General features: G+C 38.6%; 1 protein-coding gene across 1 annotated transcript in view; it reads right to left on the bottom strand.

Moving 5' to 3' along the window:
* Window positions 1–24,903, bottom strand: part of b3glcta (beta 3-glucosyltransferase a) — a 58,391-nt gene that overhangs the window by 11,149 nt on the left and 22,339 nt on the right. The window contains exons 4-10 of the mRNA XM_051397209.1: window positions 17,109–17,218; window positions 9,715–9,791; window positions 8,891–9,002; window positions 6,469–6,605; window positions 6,273–6,336; window positions 5,095–5,229; window positions 1,898–1,967 (exon numbers count right to left, since the gene is read on the bottom strand). Of these exons, the coding sequence (XP_051253169.1) occupies window positions 1,898–1,967; window positions 5,095–5,229; window positions 6,273–6,336; window positions 6,469–6,605; window positions 8,891–9,002; window positions 9,715–9,791; window positions 17,109–17,218 (705 nt within the window). The remainder of the gene's footprint in view (window positions 1–1,897; window positions 1,968–5,094; window positions 5,230–6,272; window positions 6,337–6,468; window positions 6,606–8,890; window positions 9,003–9,714; window positions 9,792–17,108; window positions 17,219–24,903) is intronic.

The raw sequence follows: 24,903 nt of genomic DNA, 5'->3' as shown, positions 1-24,903 counted from the left end.
CAGACCTCTGGTTAGACTTGGTCCCTGAGCAAATGTTTATTTCATATTTATTGCAATACATGGTTTCTCTGATGTTTCTGTCTAGTTTTGGTAAAATATTCTATTAAAGACCAGTGAGGAGGTTTCTGTCATTCAATGTTCAAGATAACTTGAAAATACGCAGAAATCATCATAACAAGGTATTACATGCTGAGGATATGTACTGTATGGAGATGTAGTTCGGAGAGTAAAAACCTTCTTTCACTTGAGGAAATGGTTTTACCAACTAAATATCACAAAACTTTTTTTCTCAACTATTAATCCTGGGATATTTGTCCCAGGATATGACTCCTCTAGAAAATAAACACTGTAACTTTTAACTTTTGTCAGTTTTTGCTAAAAACACTAACACACTGGGACCTGCAGCCTTTTGACTTTTTGTCCTTCTGTCACCGGTGGAGAAGTCGTGTAGGTTATCGGATTACTGTATCTGTATGTATATTTTCTATCTATACAGAGTGTGTTCCAGCTAAGCTATTAGAACATGCAGCACGTATTGCTCATTGACCTAATTCTTATCATCAGAGTTTTCCTATAGACTTAAATGTGATCTGACTGATGAGATCTGGAGGTTTTGTGATGAGTTTCTGGGTTGTCGAGGCGAGAGTGTACAAGGGGCTGAGACACACAGAATACCCAGAGATCTCGAGGCTGTGTTCAACTCTCATAAATCAAGAAAAGTAAATCAGAGTGGCATATTTAATGCTGAAAAAAGAAAATAAAAATAAAAATAAGGCTGGCTGGCCTCTAAAAGGCTCCTGGAACTGATCTGATAAAGAACAGTCTGTACAATTAAGCTCTAAATATCACACAGCAACTTCACATTAGCACATTCAAATTATATAAAACATCTACAAAACATCCTAAATGTAGCATGCAGGTCAGCTGTTGATTTCCTGCTGTACTGCAGTAGACAATCAATAGATTTAGTAAAATAGTTTGAAAACAACACATCTCAACCTACACAAAAGATAAATGTTGCTTTGAATTTGTGTGCTTTTTTTGTGTTTGTTTTTTTAGTTTGTGAGTATTTGGAGGAAAGTTTAGTATGCGTGGGTTGTTTTTGACAGGAAAAAGAAAAGAAAAACACTGCATCCATCCATTTGATTCTTCATCCTATTTTATTATCAACCGTGTATTTTGTATGTCCATTTTATTGTTTTCGCACTTGATAATCACAACGGATAAAGATTAAAAAGCTTTAACACTTTGAGACATTGTAAATTAAATCTGAGGCTCTTTCATGTCTATTGTTTATTGATCTAAGCTAACCTTTGATATATAAATCTAATATTCATTTTCAACTTGTCTATATCTGAAACCAATAATGGCAGCTTGGCAGAGGAAATGGTAATTAAGGTAATTAGTGGAATTACTTTTGAGCAATACTCTTTGAGTGGTGTACAATTTGTTTGATCCCTCTGAAATGAATCTACAATTTGATCTACTGACTGAACCTGCTACATTTTCATCACGTTCAAGAGAAGCAGATTTACTGTAGATGGCTTAATGTCAGACAGAGCTTGCAAATAAATGGCTAAACATCAGTAAGTCATTTCTTAACATCTGCAGGATTGTTGGATGATGGTACCTTTCCAGCATCAAGGGGGGTACGCAATTAAGTACTTCAAGGTACCTTTTTTTTCTTGCCTTAATTCTATTCAATCCTGTCAGACATGATGGTGGAATAATTTAGTGAAATTCTTCATCATGATAATCAGGCGAAACCCGTATACAGTCACACATGTCAAAGGTAAAACAAATCCATTCCGAGAAAACAGCAGGACAAAAGCATTTGCCACTTAAAGGAAAATTGTGCATCTTTGGTAGATTCTGTAAGAGTGGGAGTGTGACTCACCTCTTTCACTGTGAAACTTCCTACACGTTTTCACGGCAACAAATATATCTTCTGTATTTACAGGCTCCCCCTTTGATGAAAATAAGAGACATGAATAAAAAAAAAACCTGCATGAAAATACAGCATAAATCACATCAATTTAAAACAGAAGCTATATCATATGCGGCCAAATGGCTGAAATTGAGTTTTTCAGGCGATATTAAGTGTCAAAGTGATCAGTGGGAGTTGTTATCTTCAAAGTGAAATTAGAATTGGATATTTCTGCTAATGGTCTGAGGTCATTTGGCCCTCCGGTTGTCTTTGGCTCTCCTTTGGAAACTAATGACATACAGTGGCTGATAATACTGCAGCAAATGTAAAAATGTCAGGACTGCATTAGGTGAACATATAAAAGCCTTGGAAATAAAAAGACGAGCAACAAGTGAGACTGGGAAAGATGATAAATTGAATGAAAGAGTGAGATAATAACACGGAAAAAATGGAACATCTCTGTGCCATTTATTAGCACATTCAGTCCGATATGGAAGAGGCCAAAATGATAAATTTTTCTTGTGCTCACACAAAAAGATTCACTAACTCACCAACAGACAGAATGCATTAAAATGTATGCCACATTAAAATGTCACCAGCTGCTGCACAAACCATCCTTTATTCAACAACATGTATAGACAGGTTGTGATGTACAATAACAGTATCTTATGCTACGATCGAGCCTGAGCATCATGCAGAAACCAAAAGCTGGAAATTCAAACAATAATGTACAAATTAGGCTGCAGGGAAAGATTATTTAGATTCCTTTATTTATTTTCGCTTAATTGTTTTAACATGCAGTAGCTGATTTTTTTTTAGCCCACTTGGGGGCAGCGAGAACAAGCTGTGACATGGTGAACTTGTTAGAAAACAGTTGCTAATTTACATATCCAGCTGTTACAGAGCAACATCATTAGGAATCATGTTTCTGTTTCCACCTGATGAATCTAAGTCCAATTTTTGGTCTCTACCAACTGCTGAGGAAAATATCAGGCTTTTTAGCTGCTACATGCTCCACTGTGTTGACAGTGTGCTAATTGGTGATAAGCAGGTAGTGAACAGTGTGTTTTTAGAGCAGACATTCAGGCACCTCATCATAACATTACAAGACTAAGTGCACTCAGTTTTTGTTCACCCAGAATCCTTATTATGGGCTTTACTGCTCACCTTTAGTTTCCTCCTCAGAACTTATTGTCTCTTTTTTTTTTTTTTATCTGTCTTACTCATCTAAAAAAAAATTACTCATATCTGACACAAATTTGAAAAAGCCTCTGTCCTCAAATGTCTGGCATATAAAGAGAAGTAATAACAGGATAACTTTATTTCCTAAAATAAAAAGGACATGTTTTTGCTGCTGCAGCCACTTTGTTGATCATCCTCCTTCGCCTCCTTGAATCTGCCTCTTGAGGCTTTTGATTCTTTGTTGACAATGCAGCCAAGTGATGCTGTGGTCCCACTTGGCAGTTTGTCTTGCAACTGACCACTGGCCGATTGCGATACGTCTCCTCTTGTTGTGTCTGAATGGAAACTTCTCCCTGAATACTTATTAAACCTGTGACCTTCATGTTTCTCTGCTGGCTGCTCCAGCCATTGTCCTTTTTTTCTGGTCAAATGAATGCAGTTTTATGAGGATAATGATTTCCATCAAGAGGGCGGTAAAAGCCACATGAATATAAATCTGACAGTCCAGACTGCGACAAACATGGAGCAGACTCTAGACCACATATGCACAGGCAGTATGTGATTCAAATCACAAATGAAAAGATTTTTTTTTTCCTGTCAAAACAAAGAGGGGAGAGAAGAAAACTCAGAATTGGGACACTTTCAGCTGCAGTTCTGGCATCCCAAATTTAATTCACCTCACACTCAACAGACACGTACACATCCATGCAGCCTTATCCCAACATACCAACATTATTGATTGTTTTAGTGTGCATGCTGGGTCAAAAACCGTGGCTAAGGGTTGGCTGACCCTTCTGATTTCAGAAACCAAACTTCTTTCACTTAGAGCAAACATAACACTAACAATGTATTAGAATACATCGAAAAACAACATACTGTAGCAGTAAAAAAAATTTTTAATTAAGATTAAACTAGACTAAAGCTGTATTTCCAACATGCGATGAAAGTACTGACCTTACTTTGTGACCCAGTCATAATGGTTTTTTTTTTCCTCAGCCACACCCACTCACTGACTCCCACTCACATACAATGCAACATCAAGCACAACCTTAAGATCGTGGCAATTATTTCTGACATGATTATTGTAAGAAACTGTTAAGTTTGTGGATATTTCTGTCTTGCACATAGAATCTCGTAAATATGAATCTACAAATGAGATCGCTTACTGAAAATCAATATAATTCTGTCACAAAAGCCTCTCTTGAGTGGTGTTAGTCCTCTCAATTAACCAAATTTCTTCTACTTGTGCAACACATTTTCTGTAACTATAAAAAGCACACACCCAGCTCATTCAAAAGTAACAAATATCCATTAGGTACTTATGTTTTACTTTAAAGCCCAAATCCCAAAATTTTGATGAGCATGTGTGTAAGATGGCTAACAGAACAGATAAAGAGGAGAAAGGAGAGGGACATTGAGAGTGGGTTAGTCACCAGCTGTGGACAACATGAATTTGCATGTGAACTTCAATTTCTTTGGTCCAGATATGATGAAAGGATACATCTGGCGGAGCCAAAAACCTTTTTAAATTACTTCTAATGTTGGTATTGTTTGACACTCGGTCAGTGTTGGAGATTAGTTTGAACACGTTTAGATGAATATCCAAAATAAGTCAGAAAAAACTGTCAGATGTAACTCTAGATGCTGAGAAGACGCAAAAGGGTGTTGCTTAGCAACGCAGGCGTATTTCTTTCTTGGCAAATGACTAAATTAAATTGAGCAAAACAAACCAAAGACTGTCTTTTTGAGGTTAATGCACAATATTCTACTGAGTGATGTACAATGGCAGTAATGTCCAAGGTTGTGCTGCACAGGGTTCTGCTTTAATGTGGCTGTGGGACAAAGGATGAAGGCTTAATATCGTAGATCATCACAGAACTGCCAATAGCTCACAGTGAAGCACCTTCTGTTTTATGTTGTTGTAATTTGTCCCCATACCATTTCTCAAAGGACAATCAAATTGAGGCTGCAGAGTAGATACTCACACACAGTGGAGGCTTGCTGCTCAGAGTGGTGGCACAGTGGTTGAGGGGCTGAGAAGAGTCCTCCGGCTCAGTGCACAGCTCAGGAACAGCAGTGAGATGTGGACCGTTCCCATTGTCCCAGATATACAAGGCAACCTGCAATAACACAGATTGATCTTTTCAAGTTTATGAGCTGAACACAAGATGCATTCTTTCAGACATGAATGTTTTATCATAAACTTCTGTCTTCTTTTATAGTAAATACGACAATTTTGTTCTTACTCAAACTCCAGTGAGCATATTTAATATTTAGGATGATGAATAAAAGAATTAAAGGGGGCTACGGAGAAGGAGAAATTGAGAGCTGGTGAGTCTTGCTGTACCCCTTTCTCAAGAAGAGAAAATCTAGGTTTAGTTTAACCATTTTCCAGGGGAAGCTCCAGACATTACAGTGAAGGAATACGTGATGAGGAGAGAGCAATAAATGCTGTCTGAATATTGGCAACTGTCTCAAAGAATCAAGATCTACAGAAATTGTAAAGTATGATCTTTTACTGACTTACAGCCTGGAGCTAATCTACTGACAGTGAACTGGATTGACATTGAGAATTCATGTCTGCCTCTACTTTTCCATACAAGCCCTTGCATGAGGTTATTTCTACATGTTAGTGATGTGCATTGTGGCCCAATAATCTGCAAAAATACAAAGTATTATCATTTTGAAACAACTTAAAATTCCTAAATCCTATTTGAAAATGTAATAATGCATCCTCCTTTTTTTGTTGTTTTTTTGTTTTGTTTTTTTACATAAAAATATACAGTATTATAATTGAATCTCTAGGACTGAACTCATGCCATCTCTAACTGAACCACCTTTTTCCACACTGAGGCTGATAAGTCTGATGCCGTATTTACTCAACAAAAATCCCTAGATGCTTTCCTGACTGAATTTCAGCGATAAAAATAAGAACCTCAATGCTGCGCCATGACAATTCTCCAAAGTAATGAGATTTCACTTCAAGGTTAGATTGATTTCATGCCTTGCTCTTTTTGTGCAAATAACTTATAGTAGGTCGACATTGGCTTGAGTGTGACAAACAAGAAAATTGTTAAGAAATGACGGAAAACCAGGAGCCTCATCATTACTTTCCAAACAAAACAGGTCTCAAGGTAACCGTCTGACTTGCATGTTATCTTACCTCATGCTTCAGGTCAATGGTGAAGTCAGATTTTAATGGTTCATCTCTCACTTTGTTTGCAAGCCTAAAATAAGAAATCACAGATTTTTGTGTTGAACTATGGAATAAGTACGAAACATAACCTTCCGAAAATAGGGATCAATACAGTGACGTGAACTTACAACTCAGTTTTCACAAATTTACTGCACATACTCACCGGACTACAAGAGGGATGCTTAAGGCCCAAGCAGCAGCAAAGTCTGGGTATTTAAAGACGGAGGGGTTCTCTGCAAAGGCGTAGTGATGGATAATGGTCGACTCCTCATCATGGAGGGGCTTACCAAGAAACCACTCCTGATAGATGAAAAGATTGTCAGCATGAGTGCAGGCTACTTCTCTTTACTTCAAGATGTTATTTCTTTTACAATTAACATATTACTGTGAACTTCTAGAAAAAGACACATTTGGGCATCTGGCCTAATTTGGGAGTTTTGACACTGCACTTGGCAGAAAATCTTTTGAAATTCTTTCCTGTGACTAAGTTTGTCACCAGCTGGGAAAATAATGAGATTTCTTGATAGAACAAAGTTCAAAGTTATTGTAGCCAAAAAAGGCTCTAATTCTTGACATATCTGGAGTAAAAATGATCTTACATTTAGATCTGCCAACAGTTAAAGTACGTGAAGTTTAGAGGAATAGTTCAATTTTGGGAAATACTATTATGCTCTAAGATAAGAAGACTGAAACCACTCACATGTTGTGAATGGTAAATATAAGGTTATAGCTAACAGCTGGTTAGCTTGGCTTACAACCAGCACCTGTAAAGCTCACTAATTAACATGAATATCTTGTTGGTTTAACCCGTACCCAAAAAACAAAGTGTAAAAACAACTATTTACTGTTTAAGAGGGATTATGTGTTTCTTGTCTAATTGGATCTTTTCATCTTACTCTCAGCTAGAAAGCAAACGAGTGTATTTTTTCTTTAAATGCATGTGTAACATGTTTCCCATAGGTCCTTAAAATCCTTTTTTTGTGAATTACAGTAAAATAAAATCTTAATCCAAATTATTAATAATAAATTAATAATTGAATCCATAAAATGGGTCATTGGAAAGTGCTTGAATTTATAGATTTTGTGCAAGAATAGAAAATGAAGTTCTTTTGATATTTCTACTTAACATTATTAGTGCTGTAACAGTAATTAAATTTGTCTCAAACTGTGCCATTTTGGGTCCTTGAATTTGTGGGAATGTGGGAAGGTGGCCGTAAAAGGGAATTGGATGTTTAAGAAGGGGGACTCTGATTATGAGGTTACATGAGTTCATTCTGCTGACAAATCATTTCAATTCAAAGCACTGACATGTTTTTTCTTACTTTATTAAATACATGTAGCAACAACACTCTAATACAACAGTCCTGTTATAAACCCTGCCTTCTCAAAGGTTATGGAGTTCAGCTTTTGTTGAAACTGTTTAAGAGTGGTGTTGATTTACAGTCATTATAGAGGCTGCACTTAATGGCGCTGTTAAATTGTACTGTGTTACACCGAGGTTGTTTCTAATGTTTTGTGTACATGTTTGTATTAACTAGTTTTTATTCCTTACCGTTTAAGTTCTAGTTAGTTCTATCTGCCAATAAATCAACATGTGTCACAAGTTTCACCATGTCTCATTCCTGTCATGCTTTAGTGTCTCAGCATCTAATTGGTGGAAGTTAATTGGAAAGTGGCAGCTAGTTTCTGAACAGAACCTACAGTCCTTGAAATATTCTGAAATGAAAACTAATTTTGTCTTGCTTATCACAACACAAGGCTGACCACATTTCGCTGTAACACCTGAGAGAGAAGTCTTAGCCTTAGGGTGTGTTGTAATGAATCCAATCATAAGGTGATGTATCCATTGTCTCCTCCTCCTCCTCCTCAGGATAAGGTCGTTTATAGTCACACAATAATAAATTCCATTTCTGACTTGGAATTGAATGCAGGGTTTAAATAGTCCAATATGAATAAAATAGGTTTCCAATAATTGTCGTGCAGTTTTTCTGAGACAGACCAAAGCAAACGTCTGCATTTGCTTGCGTTTTTTCCTGTAAACTTTACATCAAAGAGTAATTAACATCATTTTTGGCTCTGTTTCACTTGAAAGCCAGATCAAACTTGCTGTCAAGTACAAACAGCAAAGAAAAAAAGCCCATGAACTATAAAAATACTCCTGTTATTGGCATTATTTTAAAAATTCAGAAATTAACAAATTATTGATGGAGAAAGCTATTTTGCCAAGCATGATTAAGAAAAAATCTTTTCATTACAACCCCAATGTATGATTTTCTGACTGCAGCAGTTATCTAATATTTATATCCGACCTACCCCACCGACCCATATACAAGAAAAACAATTTCATGAGTGGAAAGACAGGCCTTAAATTAGGTCTACAGCAGAGACTGGAGTGACATGTCTGACAGGTTACAGCTGCAGAGGAGCTGGAGCCAACCTGATACCGCATCTCTTAATTGAAGCGATGATCAACTAAAGCTCCCAACAGGAGGCTTTGGTCTCGCTGATGAATTTGACAAAGTGAGAATGAGCAACAATGACAGACAGAGAGTGATGCTGGTTTAGAGAGAATATTATATACTTACTTTATTCTTGTCAAATTTCGCAAGGACTTGAGCAAGCTTAGTCATCTTCACATTTGTTTCCTCCTCAAGAAATACAATCCAGGATGAGTTTTTCCCGAAGGAGTACGATATGCTGGAGGACACACACACACACACACACAAAAATAGTAATATGTAATATCATTAAAACTTGAGTTAAATAATAAAATATAAGAATAAATGGAACATTGCTATACACAGAAAAACTCCATAAAAAAAATAAAAAAAAGTCTTTTTATTTCAGTCCAGTCTGAGGAACTATCTAACTGAGGCTCCTGACCCAGTCAGATCAAGGCAGCCACAGTTTTCCCTAGAGGGCAGAAAGACAAAAAACCATCACAAGCACACAGACTTCTTTCAGGGAGGATGGCTCTGTAATAATTGTGGGTGTTTTCTGTCATATAGTTCCTCAATCTTAATGGTGGGAGTAGAAAACAGATTCCGATGTGATTTCCCATCTCCTCAAAAACAATTATTAACACTGCATTTTTGAGAAGGTCCAATCATGCAGACGACTGTGGCTGATATCATTATCGACCACTGGATAACTGCATTAATAGGCTAATTGTTACAGTTAGACACATTAGGAAGGCATTTATCATAATGTGCAGCAATCAATCACAGTTATTGTGTTAGTATGAGCTCTAAACAATCTGTATACTTAAAACCTGACAAATAAAATGTCCTCAAAAATGAAATACAACCTTCAAAATCTCAACTGTAGGAAGACAAAATGTTTCTGACATTCACGTTAATCTTGAGTTTATCGCATGCTTTCTGAATCCTGACAGCTCAGCAATACTTACTAAGGCAGCAGAGGAAGGATACTCCAATCTCCCTCATTATCTGATAAAGTGTGAAGAAGCAAAACCACCGGGGGTTCCTGAAAGAAACACCACACAAACCATAGATAGTGATGTTCATTAACCGTACAACAGCTACACAAGTTAAAGACAATAAAAGGAACTTTCCTGCATTGGAGGACCCGAGGGTGGCTCGGTGTTTAGACAGACTCTTCCTTAACTGGAAAATCAATGGTTTGATCAATGCCAATGAACCAGTTTTGGCCTGTCCCAGTCTCTTAAAAAAGGACTACACCAGTTGTTTTGCACGTTTACAGCTAAACATTTTGCATCCATTTATATTTGGTAAAGTTAAATTATAATTTAAAATCTGCACTGCTTGACTTCACAGCAATATTGTGCAACACTGACTGAAATGCAAAGGGTTAGGAAAGCAAAGTTACAAGTCAGATAAGACTGGTGATATTCTTCATTCTTTTAAGCATTTGCAAATCCCACGAAAAGCCAAAAACCAACAATAAATTTATCCTACAAGCATTGCCTGTGTTGCCAAAGTCTGCAGTGCCACAGAGCTCCATTGTTGTCCAAAAACATTTTCTTTCATTACGATGAACATGGGCACTGTAGTTTATTTTGATCCCCACAATATGTCCTGTTGCCTTAAATACTCACTAGAGCAGCAAATGTTTATTAATCTGAAGCAAAAGTAATAAGTAGTCCCTCACAAATTCATGATTAACATTTGCTGAAAACTTCAGTGTTAGTTTGCCTTTTTTAAAAACAGTAACTACATATTTGTGACCTGTTTTTAAAGATCCAGTAGTGCCACAGATATGGTAGAGAAAGGGTTGAGGGACCAACTAATGCCAGGATCACACTACATAATATTTTCGTCTGTCTGAAGATGCTAACTGTCAGATCTGTGATTAGTCATAAATTCGTTCTGGAAGACATGACATGTCTCGTGTACATACAATAAATCAATGGTTCCCAACGTGGGGATCCCGGCCCCCACTAGGGGTTGCAAAAGCTTCACAAGGGGTTGCACAGCCTTCTTGATTTTAAGGGGTGCAAGAAAACTCCAATCCATAAAATATGTCACTTAGTCAGGTGGTCAGTTTACTTAAGGAAAGGTTGGAAACCACTGCAGTAGAAATGGCCCCAGTATGTTCACATACAGTGCATAGGAAAAGTATCCACAGCACTTCACTTTTTCCACACAAAAGGTTTTTTAAAATGTTTGCAAATTTATTAGAAATAAAGAACGAAAATATAATATGTACATAAGTATTCACAGCCTTTGCTCAATACTTTGTTGTGGCACCTTTGCAGCAATTACAGCCTCAAGTCTTTTGGAATATGAAGCCACAAGCTTGGCACACCTATCTTTGGCTAGTTTCGCCCATTCCTCTTTACAGAACCTCTCGAGCTCCATCAGGTTGGATGGGGAGCGTCGGTGCACAGCCATTTTCAGAGCCCTCCGGAGATGTTCAATGGGATTCAAGTCTGGGCTCTGGCTGGGCCACTCTAGGACATTCACAGAGTTGTCCTGAAGCCACTCCTTCGATATCTTGGCTGTGTGCTTAGGGTCATTGTCCTGTTGAAAGATGAACAGTCACCCCAGTCTGAGGTCAAGAGCGCTCTGGAACAGGTTTTCTTCCAGGAAGTCTCTGTACATTGCTGCATTCATCTTTCCCTCAATCATGACTAGTCTCCCAGTTCCTGCCACTGAAAAACATACCCACAGCATGATGCTGCCACCACCATGCTACACTGTAGGGATGGTATTGGCCAGGTGATGAGCGGTGCCTGGTGTCCTCCAAACATAATGCTTGGCATTCACACCAAAAGAGTTCGATCTTTTTCACACCAGAAAATTTGAAGATTTGAAAAGAGTCTTTCAGGTACCTTTTGGCAAACTCCAGGCGGGCTGCCATGTGCCTTTTACTAAGGAGTGGCTTCCATCTGACCACTATCATACAGGCCTCATTGGTGGAGTGCTGCAGTGATGGTCGTCCTTCTGGAAGGTTCTCCTCTCTCCACAGAGGAACCCTGGAGCTCTGTCAGGGTGACCATTGGGTTATTGGTCACCTCCCTAACTAAAGCCCTTCTCCCCCGATCACTCAGTTTAGAGGGACGGCCAGCTCTAGGAACAGTCCTAGTGGTTCCAAACTTATTCCATTTACGGATGATGGAGGCCACTGTGCTCATTGGGACCTTTAAAGCAGCAGAAATTTTTCTGTACCCTCCCCCAGATCTGTGTATCGAGACAATCCTGTCTCAGAGGTCTACAGAGAATTCCTTTGACTTCATGCTTGTTTTGTGGTCTGACATGCACTGTTAACTTTGGGACCTTATATAGACAGGTGTGTGCCTTTCCAAATCATGTCCAATCAACTGAATTTACCACAGGTGGACTCCACTTAAGCTGCAGAAATGTCTCAAGGATGATCAGTGGAAACAGAATGCACCTGAGCTCAATTTTGAGCTTGATCGCAAAGGCTGTGAATACTTATGTACAAGTGATTTCTTCGTTTTTTATTTTTAATAAATTTGCAGAAATCTTGAACAAACTTTTTTTTAAGTTGTCATTATGGGGTATTATGTGTATAATTTTGAGGAAAAAAAAATGAATTGAATCCATTTTGGAATAAGGCTGTGACATAACAAAATGTGGAAAAAGTGAAGCGCTGTGAATACTTTCCGTATGCACTGTATATAAGCAGACTTATATGAATGAAAGTGACCCTCGGCTCTGTTTTTTCTTTTTCCAGTCAGCGCAGCATACATACCGTATGTGCGCGGAAGGCGACTGTGATGTCGCACTCATGATTAATTTAGTATACTGTAATGTTCCTAACCAGAGGGTGATATTCAAATGGTTCACTGACATCATTCCTTTTTTCGATTTACCTACAGGCGGACGTATGAGAATGCAGTGTAGCATCTGTTTAGAAATGCTAGTCTTCCTCTATGACACACTACACAAGATAAGATTAGCTATTGTCGCATCTGACGCTCATTTAAGCTGAGTCAATTTTATTTATATTGCCCACTATCACAAATCAGCCTCATTTTAATTCCCAAAGTTTGTCAGGTTGGGCCATTATTGGGCTCATATTGTTTAGGCCGACCTTGGCTTTACTTGGGTTTTGATCTTTCCATGTAAATGATTGAGAAAAACACAGAATAATGCTAGTCTCATCCTTTAAGGAGATAAAACCTGTAAACACACTACGGTCCTTAGAAACCCATATTTCCTTTAGGGTTTCTGCTCTTGAGGCCCTTACACTAAGAAATACACCGTTAGTAAGACAGAAATATCACTGGAAACGAGCACAGGGTATTTCAGGACACAGACGGTGCACACAATCACTTCCAAATGAGAGGAATCTGTTTTCAGCAAAATTTTCAGTAGTGAGGACGGAGAATTGAAGGTGTGCGAGGATTGTCTGAGAGAGCTGATGTTTCACACTGTGAGGAAAACAAAGCAGCAGAGCGTAAGACCCTGTGGTTCATTACCGCATGGTCCACTCATCATGCAGGAAGTCAGGGGGAACAGTCTCCTCCGAGCCATTCTGTCTAACGGCAGCCTGTTTGATTAAGGCGATGGGTCTGACGCTGTTTACACTTATTAAACCGTATTAGTCAGCTGAGGTTTGTTAGCTCTCATTTAATATGAGCTTTATCTTGAAGCTAATGGCATAATGACACCTACCATGTTTTATTAAACTGCTCCCCACTTGACATTCACACAATCCCTGCAAGAATAAGTTAAATAGAAAAGAAGCGTCTTGAGTTGTCAGATAATAATGCAATTTCAAAAACAGAGCTTTTGCTTCAAAGAGCTATTGACATTCCTGTGATAAAGGAGGTAGAGGAGGAGGCTAATTCTTTTATGGCAATTGTGTGCAAGCGGCAGACTCCTAATCAACAGATAAGAGCTGGTTCTTGTGTGGACATGCTTGCAACGAATAGGACACTGATTGCTTGGTGACTTGGGAGAAGATAGGGGTCACTGGTATCTCGTTGTCATGGAGGGACAGGAAGCTATGCTCTTAACCATAGGAGGGGCTGAAGTGGAGACTGGAGACAGGGCAGCTACCTGTCAAAACCACTTCAGTGATGAGCTGCGGTCGAAAATGACATTTTTAATGGCCAATTAAGCCAAGCCAAAGATAGCCAAATATCTAAGTGAAGAACAGGACTCCCTCACAGTGGCTCCATGAATGCATAGGTTGTTAACACAACATGTATGAGAAAGCATTTAAAAACAGTGTATTTCACTACTCCTATAACAGGCTTTAATCCCATTCTGTTGTACTTGCGCGTCTCTGTTTGAGCAATCGGCTAAACGACAGAACTACTATATAAATGTAATGTGAATTCCTCCCAGAAGGCAGAATGTCAGACTGCAGGAACATGGGCTGTGAGCCGCCACATAGAATACACAAGTTCCTGTCTGTGTAAATCTTTGGATATCACAAAACCTTCCACAGTCAGATGAGGATAAAACGGAAATATCTGCTGAGGGTGAAAAAAAAGGCCTGTAGATAGAAATATTGATAGTACATGCGTTTCCCATCTCGAGGTGCAGCGATCAGGTCATAAATCTTCAACTTATCACTGATGTTGGCCGGAAATTTCATATATTTAATGACACTAAGTTAGCAGTAAATAATTCAAGAAGCTTCAAATTCTGACCAGAACACTGGTAATCCCCCTCCCCCCCTTTTTCTGACCTACAGAAATAAAATCCAAGCACGTCCAAAACCTGACCCTTCTTTTTTGAGTAGGACTAGAAACCAATGGTTATTTCAGTTTTTCTTATGTCGCTGCTGTCTGTTTATCTGAAAACTGATTTCAAGATATTTTGAAAGACTTTAAAGGGCTTTCTGTGGCAATGCACCACAGCATACTGTACATCAAACAGGTTTAACAGCTACAAACTAAGCAAATCTCTTGTATTATTTGGCTTTGATCTTTTTCCTTCAGTATCCCAGGAACACCCTCTTAAGACTACTAAACAGCAGAACTGTAAGCTTGTGTGTGTTGTGCCTCGGAGGTGGGAGTGAAGTGGTGGATGGCCGATTGTAGCTCATGTTTGGCTTAAGAAGGTTGGGGGGGTAGTAAATAAAATAAACTGGAGAGTTTGAAGTTTATGTTCTAATGTTGTTAAAGAAATCTGTTTTTTTTATTCTGTTAAATTCAGCACCAACAGGATGCCATAAACTTAAAAACAGGTTGGATATTGAAATGACAAACATGATAATGGAAAGTGCAATAAGGTTTTAGGGGAAATAGAAGATCTTAAATGCAAAACATAATGGCTAAAATGCAAGAGGTAGAATTGTCATGTGTATTGGAAAAAGAAAATAAAAACATTAGTAAAAAGAAAACTGGATAGGCAAAATGGAGAATTCATATATGAAGTTATCATTTAGCTTTTCCCATTTTCATCCCTCGCTTTTGCATTTGCTCTTTTCCATTTGGCAACATTTGACTTTTCAAGCTGTATAGAAATGCTGGTATTTTATCATTTCAATTGTGAGTGAAATTGTCCTTGATACACATTCAATTCACGTTCTTTACATTTACATTATTAAATAAATAATAATGTTGAGCACTCTGTAGTCTTGGTGGAGGTACAGCATGCTGTCTGAGTGCTTTCTGGTTACACCTGAGGCTAAAGGTATTTTCATTCTGATTCTATGAAGATAACTCATTTTGATCACAAGTCTTTGGGTCTTATATCTCTTTGAAAAGCTGTCAAACCTTTACTGCTGCCTCTTTGAGAAGTTGCTGATTAAAATTCTCCCTGGACTTAGTTTGTGTAATTGCATGCAACAGATACTAAAACGCCAGCCATCTCTGGGATCATAAATGCAAACACGACATGATGTGGTATTCATAAAGTCTGTCTCATCTTATAAAGTTTGATGTCCATTAGTGTAACTAAGTCTTTTCATGACAAATCTTATCTGCTGGCACAAATTGATGCCACTATTCATTAGAGGAAACATGAAACAATCTCTCCAAATAGTGGACAAAATTTGACTTATCAGAATTCAATAAAAATCAAATGAGGAAGTTGTTGCATGATCCTTATTTTGGACGTTGTAATTTTTAAGGTGGAGTGCAGGATTTCACGGTTGTTGTAGACAAATAGGAGACAAAAAAGACAACAGGGTCTTCGGTAGTTTTTTCAAGAGCATGGTATTTAAATGGTGTGCCATACACACATATTTCAAGATTACTTTCAAACAATAATAACAGCACAAACCAGAGAAAGAGAAATAATGACTCACTGAGTTTATTTATATATATTCTCTGTCAGTTTGGTATAGTCAGTCAATACTGTAGATAAAAGGTATGTGTCACCCAGCAGTGGCAAAGAGAGACTGAGACAACAACAACAAGGACAAATCCAAGACCACAGAAATACAAACCCAACTAGGAGATCTACATTGGTCTCTTGATACAAGAAACACAGCACGCAGTTTCCTCATCTAACTACTGTAATGTTATTAGAGTTATTATACGCCGCATTCACTCTTTAATGTAACTCATGTATTACACCACATTTCACCTCGCTCTGAAGAGATTTAATGACGGGAAGCAAAGGGCATTCTGACCTGTAAATGCACTCTGCATTTTCCGGTGACATGATGCTGATGTGTTTACTGAAATTTTACAAATTGCATGAAATATTAAGCTGATGACACAGGAGAAAATATAGTTTTTTCTTTCCCCCAGCCTTTTTTTTTTTTTTTATCTTAATTATAACCAGGAATTACAATATTCATTAAGATGAACATATGCCCTTGGATGATCATCACTTCTCATTAAAAATTTACCGACAAGAGGCCAGAAATGGAAGTTTCATTTGATGAGTGGAGCAATATATATATCTCAACATCAAAGCTGCACAAATGTCTGGAATTCCTAAATACATAAAATTATGAGTAAGCACACGATTTACTGTCACAACGAGCTGAAACATTGCATATTTCAAACTACACTTTCATATTTCGGACTTTAATGTACTTTAGAGGTTTAATCTGGAGGCTACCATGAATAATTCTTCATACTATGATTCAATATTTAAAATGATGAGAATTGCGTAATAGTGTAACAAATGGCAAACACTTGGCAAAGTTGCATTGAAATCCTGTTACGTGCACCTTCTCCCAAATGGATTTCCAATTTAAAGAATGTAAAGTTTTTGTATCATGTTTAAAAATCAGTGCTGACACCATGTGGCAACATACACAGCTTACAACGACTCCTATTCAGATGATTGTTGCCTACACATATTTCTTCGAAGCTTTCATGCACTATCCATATACCAAAATAAGAGCAGGTGTGCATGAGTGAAAGGATGTGTTGGATCTTACCTCTGTGAGACTGTGTGCCTGCTTTAGTAAATCTGCTTTCCGTCTTTCTGCCTGACTCACATGGAAGGAGTTGCTTTGGCTCTGGAGGATGAACACTATCTCCCGCAGGTCTGGAGGAACACAAAGGACAAAGATGTGAGACCGCTCACATACTGTGAAAAAGGATCATGGCAATCGATGACCTTCTGAGAGCAAGACAAGATAAGAGCCACGGTCAGAATAACTGAGGTGATTTTTTTTTAGCTAATCTCCATTATTGGCCTGCTGATAATAACCAGCACATCAAGAGCTTAATTGTCTTGGGGAAAGAGTATGTAAATGTCACAGCCCAGACTGTGTTACTTAATAAAAGATTAGCAGTCAGAAAAGTCTTTCTTTGGAGGTAACTTAACACCTAAAAAGGTTGACACTGCCCAGCTGTCCACTTCTAAATGACACAGCGTCCATTGTCACTAAAACTCTTTTTTTTGTTACTGGATATTAAGGCCAAGGTTAACAGCTCAATAATGTCAGTTTAAAACCTCCTAATACAGGCTACTCCAATGCTAACAACATGTTTAGATACCATCTTTGTCATTGACCCAGCTTGCTGCACTTCCTCTTCATGTGAAATCCATTTACAGGGCAGTAATAGTGACACAGCTCAGTGAAGAATGACATTGGCTGCACAAACAGGCCCACATAAACCCTGTGGCTCTCACAACTAGTGCAATCGAATGTAGACCAAAAGACCAGGGGGGAGGGAATACAAAAATAATCTGTCATTTTGTCTTTGGCTCTGTACAATTACATTTGACAACTACTAAATCCTGTAAGCTGTCCCTCACATCAAAATGAAGTCTGCAGCACTTGGCTGGAGTGACTGTGACAACAAAAAGGCTTTTCAAGGATTTAGAGCTGAGAGGTAGGAGCCAATATCCAGGTGTGAAGCAAGAATAAAAGCCGAAGAGATGTCAGAGTTTTCCTGCTATGACAGGCAGCTCAAAAACTTCCCAGTAATTAGATGGGTAGGGCTTTTTGTGTGTATTTTCCCCTTAATTTGAGCTCAAACAAACATAACAGGCTTTGTGCCAAATTAATCTCACTTGCTTGAGACATTTTAATTAGCTGCTTAAGTATTTGTACAGAACATAGTCATAAAGGGTATACCATGTCATAAATTATGATTACCAGAAGGAGTTTTTCCCATGAAGCTTTTCAAAATTTGATGACTAAGTGTATTTTAGTGTTTCAAAAACATAAATAAGTACCAGCCACTGCTGACAGGTCTATAATCTTCCCATTGGAATAGTTCAAAAAAGCAATACAAGGGAAGAGGGGAAGGGCAAGTGCTGACAATAGCAGGATTAGATGGATTGCCTCCTCCTCAATTACACTACTTGAACCTATTCCCACCCTGGGTTCAGACATTAGCAGCAGGGTCAGGGGGAGACACTATGCCATGGTACAGTATGTGTGTCACATCTTTTTAATTAAGTGTTGGTGGGTGTGTCACTCCTTTGCGCCGCTCATAACAAAGATCCCATTGATCCTAGAGCCCTGGTGAGGGGGGGATTTACTTGCTAAATCTCAGCATGTCCATCTCCCAACAGATCTAACCTCCGCCGAGAGCTAAGCTTAGAGAGCGAACACCACTACACCACCTCTAAATGTCCTTCTGCTGAGTTTGCTAAATGAACGACTATGTGTATGTACGTGTGTGTGCATCTGGTATCACATAAAGCAGTCCATTTTAAAGCCCAGGTGAGGTACCAGCCTCCTGATACTGCACAGTACAGCAATAATACCAGCTGCATGAGACTAACAGCAAAATCAGATAAGCAGTTTGCCAATCCCTCATTGTGTGGATAATGCGCACCCCATGTCAAAGCAAAGGAGAATGAGGGGTAAAAAAAGAAACTAATTAAGACCGAATTCACTGGCCTCAGCTCCACACTAATGGGTTTCGATTAATCATCAAACAACAGGGAGAAAAGGGAAAAGGGAAAAATCCTGTTATAGTGCCCTTCTTCCTTCACCTCCATCATTCCTGTGTCCTTCGCCTTTCAGGTAAAAATCACCTTTGTGCAGTCTCTTTACACTCAAGGCAGCCTGTGCCAGATTACAAATGTGCAATCAATACATCTACCTTTATTTAATAGGGCAAAGATTTAGAAGAATGCCTATTGTGCCAAGGATACCACCAGGCACTTTTTCAGTGGATAGGTCAGATTATTCAAGGATGCCTCTGGGCTGAGCAGAATAAGAATAAGAACGTTAACGTTTTGTATGTGCCCTTGCCTTGCTCAGGCATTATAAGGGGACGATAAGGTGTTAGGAGATGGCTAGGAACTGGGTGTTTGATGTGGTTACTAGGGTTTTAGTAGATGTTTGATGTTCTTAGTGGTTGTTAGGCAATTTATATAATGGTGATGAAATTCTGATTGTTGGATGGATTGCTTTTCTCTCTGTGCTCCAATAACAATTGAGCAAGCCTCATTAATCTCTTTCGTTTCTCCTGTTAATCACTTTCTAACTTCTGCTTTATTCTTCTGTGATTTGCTTGATTTTACTTGAATATTGCGAGTGCATTTGGGTAGGATGTTGCCAGGTCTTTGCTAGGGAGTTTGCGGTCAGTGCAATGGTTGTAAAGGTGACTCTGGGTGCTTGACAAAGTGTATTTAATGTTTGCTTGGGTGTTTTATTTTCATAGCTGTCACAGCGGTAATGCTATTAGAGCTAGCAGTAAAAGCAGTATTCCCAGAGGTGAAATTATGCAATCAATTTATCTATTTAATGGTAGGGCAAAGATGTGAAGCAGCACCCTGGTGCAAAACATAACGCAGAACACTTTTTGTTTGTGGTTAAGTGAAATTATCAAAGGATGCCTCTTGGCTTATAATAATATACCTCAAATGAAAGAGATTGAAGGTTCCTAGGGAGATGAAGTCAAAGCCCATGTCACCTCAGAATAGATGATTTTATTTTGCCAGGCTGAAGGAACTGGAAAGCATGAGTCTAGTCATTCAGTATTCCACAGAGGCCACTTCATAGAAAAAAGACTGTATCAGCCTTGAAATATATTGGATGAAATGAGACACTGGAGAATTTTGCCTCCTCTCTCTGATCTGATGCTTTTCTCAACGCATGGAGCCATTGTTTAAAGGCCATAACCATCTGGTCTATGGCAAACGGTGCGAAGGCTTTGAGTGTTGTATGTATTCACTTTCTTGCCTTTTCTGAATACAAGAGGGCAGAGGATCAGAGTGATTAAAGAATCACGGGTGTTAAACCAAAGCGGATTTTTGTTTCTAGGTGCATGCGAGAATACAGGAGGGTGTAGCAAATATCTGCACTTGAATGTAGATTGTGTGCTCTCGTAGAGGCCTGGCCCTGCAGTGTTGTCACCTCGTCGACACAAATCAATAGTGACACTTCCTTAGAGCAGGATGGCAGACGTTGCCAAGTGGCAGAGGAACTGAGAGCACACTGACCTCTAGGCACTCCTGCAGCTCTGTCATCTCCATCAGTGTCACAGAGCAGGTGTGTGTAGTCACCAGAGCTGTCACAGGAACATTTAATTTCAGGCTAGAGTATCTCCATCGCCACAGTTAAATAAACACACGTCCATGACAAGGCAACAGACAGTGCTCAAATGAATGTGTGAATAAGTTTGGGAGAGCAGGATTTTAAATCTAGTTATGAAAGAATAGGGAGGAGCATACGGATGGAAAGCAGATCAATAGTGTAATTTCAATGACAAATGTCTGCAAAAGTCTAGAGGGATAAGATTCTGCAAGTGGGGCCATTAGGCTGTTGTGGGAACAATGAAACTGTCATGACAGATCCAGAGCTCTTCATCGCCAGCACATATTCAGAGATGACAGAGGATGTCAATAGCCTATTTCCATAGTCGGCAGGCCTGACTCCCCATCCAGCAGCTGATTGTGCTGGTGTACAACCTGCTACACTCCAATGACTCACATCATTGGACTCCCCGAGACAAGATGGCCCAGAATCATCCTTCTCCTAAAAATTCCCCTCCATCTCTCTCTTCCTCACGTCCGAAACGGTGCATCCGAGAGACATAGTACACCGAAGAGAATTGGGTTGCAGTTTCCAGACCAAACTAACCATGACCGTCACACCAGACAGCATCAGGATTTAATAGCCAATCCGCAGACATCCGGTGATATTCAATCTGTAAGCCCAAATTCAATATAGCCAACTTTTTTAGGCTGTTGAGAGTTTGATTTAGCCATATAAAAATAATTTACCTTCCCTATAGGCAATCATCTAGTGTGACACAGGCCTATGTGTCATGCAGCAAGTGAAACGATTTTCTATCAGCCTCCTTCTCATATTAATACAGACTTTTAATTGCCTTGCACAAGATCAATAGAGAGCATGGTGTATTTAACTTTCAGCTTACTGCTGGAAAGGTCAGTGTCATAAATATCTCTCAGTAAAACAGAGAGGAAAATAGGAGGGGGGTGACAGAAAGGAAGTGAAATGAGGAAGCAAACCAATAGAGAGAGATAGAGAGATGCACCAGGATTGCAAAAGAAGAAAAAGATGAAAGTGTGTGTGTGTGTGTGTGTGTGTGTGTGTGTGTGTGTGTGTGTGTGTGTGTGTGTGTGTGTGTGTGTGTGTGAGTGAGAGAGAGAGAGAGAGAGAGAGAGAGAGAGAGAGAGAGAGAGAGAGAGAGAGAGAGAGAGAGAGAGAGAGAAAGAGAGGTATGCATGAGGGGGAAGTCATCAGGGGGAAAAGTCACTCTCCTGTAAAAATTAGCTCATTACAATTCTCTCCAAGTAGTCGCGCAAAAACACACATACAAAACAATCACACAGCAGATGCAACACGTAAAGGTTGGAGAAAAAGGTCTTCAACCTGTGATAATCACACTCATTAGAGGATCTCTAGAGTTCATGACTCTATGGACAACTCTGCTGAAGACTAATGAGTGCTGAACTCAACCCTTAAACCTCACTTAGCATCAATAATTCAGGAAGCTAAAGCAATTAATGCAGAACAGATTCCAGGTTTTACTTATAAAACCCATTCGTTATCCATAATCTTATTTCAAAAATGGATGATAAAATAACTTTGTGCTTTCCTAATTTCTGACAGTTTTAGAAAGATGCATGATTTCATACCCCATACAACAATATATGCCAGTGATGTTTGTAACATTTTTGAGGATTAATGTGTGGTGTTCTTTTAATTTGAAAATAAAGCTATCAGCCGTGTTCAGAATAACAAATAAAGAAAGCAGGTACAATGCTGCCAGAGTGTAAGAGAAAGAAAGTTTTGAAAAGTAAATACACTGTTACTTGGTACGCATGAAGAATTCAGTCAACATCTTGTGAACATTGTACCTTCTTCAAGATACAATATGTATCCCCCCTGGTCTCAAGAAGCTGGCTCCGAGCCACCTAATGCATATAATACAGGTGCAGAGGGTACAGTAGCACAGCTTTTCTGGGCTTAATTATTGTTATAGTGACAATCTGATTTCAATTTTGGCACACCTTCTCTGCTCTCAAGCAATACCGTTGACTGTTTGTGGTACAGACTTGCCCTATACCCTCAACCATCAAACACTATACATTAAAATGTAAAATCAACCTTTTAAAACGGTACAGCTTTTGGCGATGTACCTTTCATCTGCTGTGTGCTGGAATGTTTTTCTTTCTCACAGATATAGAACCGAACCTTTAGGTCATTTATTTTTCTACATCATCAACAATAAACATCTGATTTTAGTGCTATTCCCTTAAAGTCGTGAGCAAGAACAAGGTTCCACATTTCTGCAATTTTTGCAGAAAAGTTAAACAAGAAACACAAGCACTGGCCATGACTAACTGATACTGCAGAAAATAGAGAGAAGAGGCAGACATCCCAATTTCTCCACCATTGTAGAAAAATAAGTAAGGAGAACAAATCCTGCTGCATGATATCTGTATTAAGGTTTCTAAGCTGAAACAACAGAATTTGCAATAAATCTCTGGAGAAGCTGCCACTTAGAGAGCAAGTATGTAGTGTTAGAATCTGATCTAACGTTGTTTACTTTCTTCTATTTCATGTTCCACAAATCAGTGTTTCCCCAAAGTGGAGTAAGACACAATTTGACCCACAGCACAATTTTAAAAGTGGAATTGTGTGACTTCTAATGTAGGATGATGTAATTTCCTTACCGAGTCTCAGTGGGTCTCAGTGTAAAATCCTTTAGGAACTAATTGCAACATGAAATCTTGAGAAAAAGACTCAAATTTTATTACAGACGCAGCTAACTAGAATATCCCAGATTAAACGTGTATATCTACACTGACTGACAACTAAAATGAAAAAAGTCTGCTAAATTTAAAAAGGAATACGAATATAAAATCTACCTTATGGTAAGTAATACATAACTGTGGTCTGGGTGAATAACTGACAGGATTTCAGTCAAAATGGCCTCATTTAGACATTACATAAGAGATGAGAACATTACTGCTTTGGATCTACTTACTTAAAAGCTGAGCTTGGCAGACAAGATATTAAAATGTCTGAATTGGTTTAAAACTATTTTTGAGTTCATTAACAGCAGTTACTGTCCAAATGCATTCCCTCCATATACTGCACACGTATGTAAACCAGGACCAGCGGGTTAGAACACTGGGAATGATCTGAAGCTCAAGCCAGGGTAGGTAATGTATTGCAGAAGCATTTTTTGTTTTACTTGTTGAAATTCTCTCTACATCCCGACAGAAATCAATATATCAAATCCTCTGAAAAAAAATCCAGTGTCTGCAGCTGTCACAGGCTTGTAATAAGCTCAGCCAATCATTTCATTCAGACTGAATGACAACAATGGTGAGAACTGAGGGACAGGGAATTATCTGGTTTGTTTTGTTTTGGGGGGAATTTGTTATTCTCCTGAACTGCGTGCTGACTCTGTACGTATGAGACATGAGGTAGTTAGATAGGGTTAGCAACCTCTCAGGTACTGTGTGTTCATGTGTGTTGGGGGAGTGGTTTTGGATGGAGGTCTGACGGTCTAAAACATTACCTACCCTACCTTTAAAAAGTTGGTTTAATTGAAAAAGTTCCTTACATGCATTATAATTACTATAATAATAGTTTGTTCCTCTGCTGTTACACTGAGCATATAAAACATAATTTTTCTACTTTATCTTTTTTGGACTATGAGTGTGGAAATAAAGTGAATTGACTAAATTGATTGGGCTAGACAGCCACAGGCCTTGTATTATTATGATGTTGACCGTTTATTTTGACGCTGCAGAATATGATGTTGTTTTGATGTCCTTTAATACAAATTGATTTAGAGTAGAAGTAGAAGATATTGCAAAAAAGAGGTTTTTTGTAATATTTCTACTAAACTAGATTTTATGGCCAATTGAAGAAGTGCGTTGTGTGGAAAACAGTGTAGTTCTGATTCCATTTGTTGATTTCGCTGTAGGAGGTTATGTAACATTCAACAGGGACTTGTGGCCCTGGGCACAGATGAGGACCATTTGCATCTATACACATTTTTTTTACACTCATATCTAAACGATGCAGTTATGTATGTATATTTATATGCTGGCTGGTTTGAATGATTTCATCTCCTGAGGTATTTCGGCCGGTATTCTTCAAGGTTTAAGTTAACTGTGTTTTTGAGATGTAGCCTGCTGCATTTAAAAAAAAAAAAACTACATGAAGCACAATATGGCCCCAGGACTCACACTGCTGTTTGTCTGCTCTATGTAATAATGCAGATCTGTGTATAAACTGTGTCTAGTGGCTCATTTTATTCAAACTTAAATGAGACATC

This window comes from Dicentrarchus labrax, unplaced genomic scaffold (genome assembly GCF_905237075.1).
Source record: "Dicentrarchus labrax unplaced genomic scaffold, dlabrax2021, whole genome shotgun sequence".
Taxonomy (NCBI): Eukaryota; Metazoa; Chordata; class Actinopteri; family Moronidae; genus Dicentrarchus; species Dicentrarchus labrax.
The sequence above is the reverse complement of the archived record's forward strand: the minus strand, read 5'-3'. Positions and strand labels throughout refer to the sequence as shown.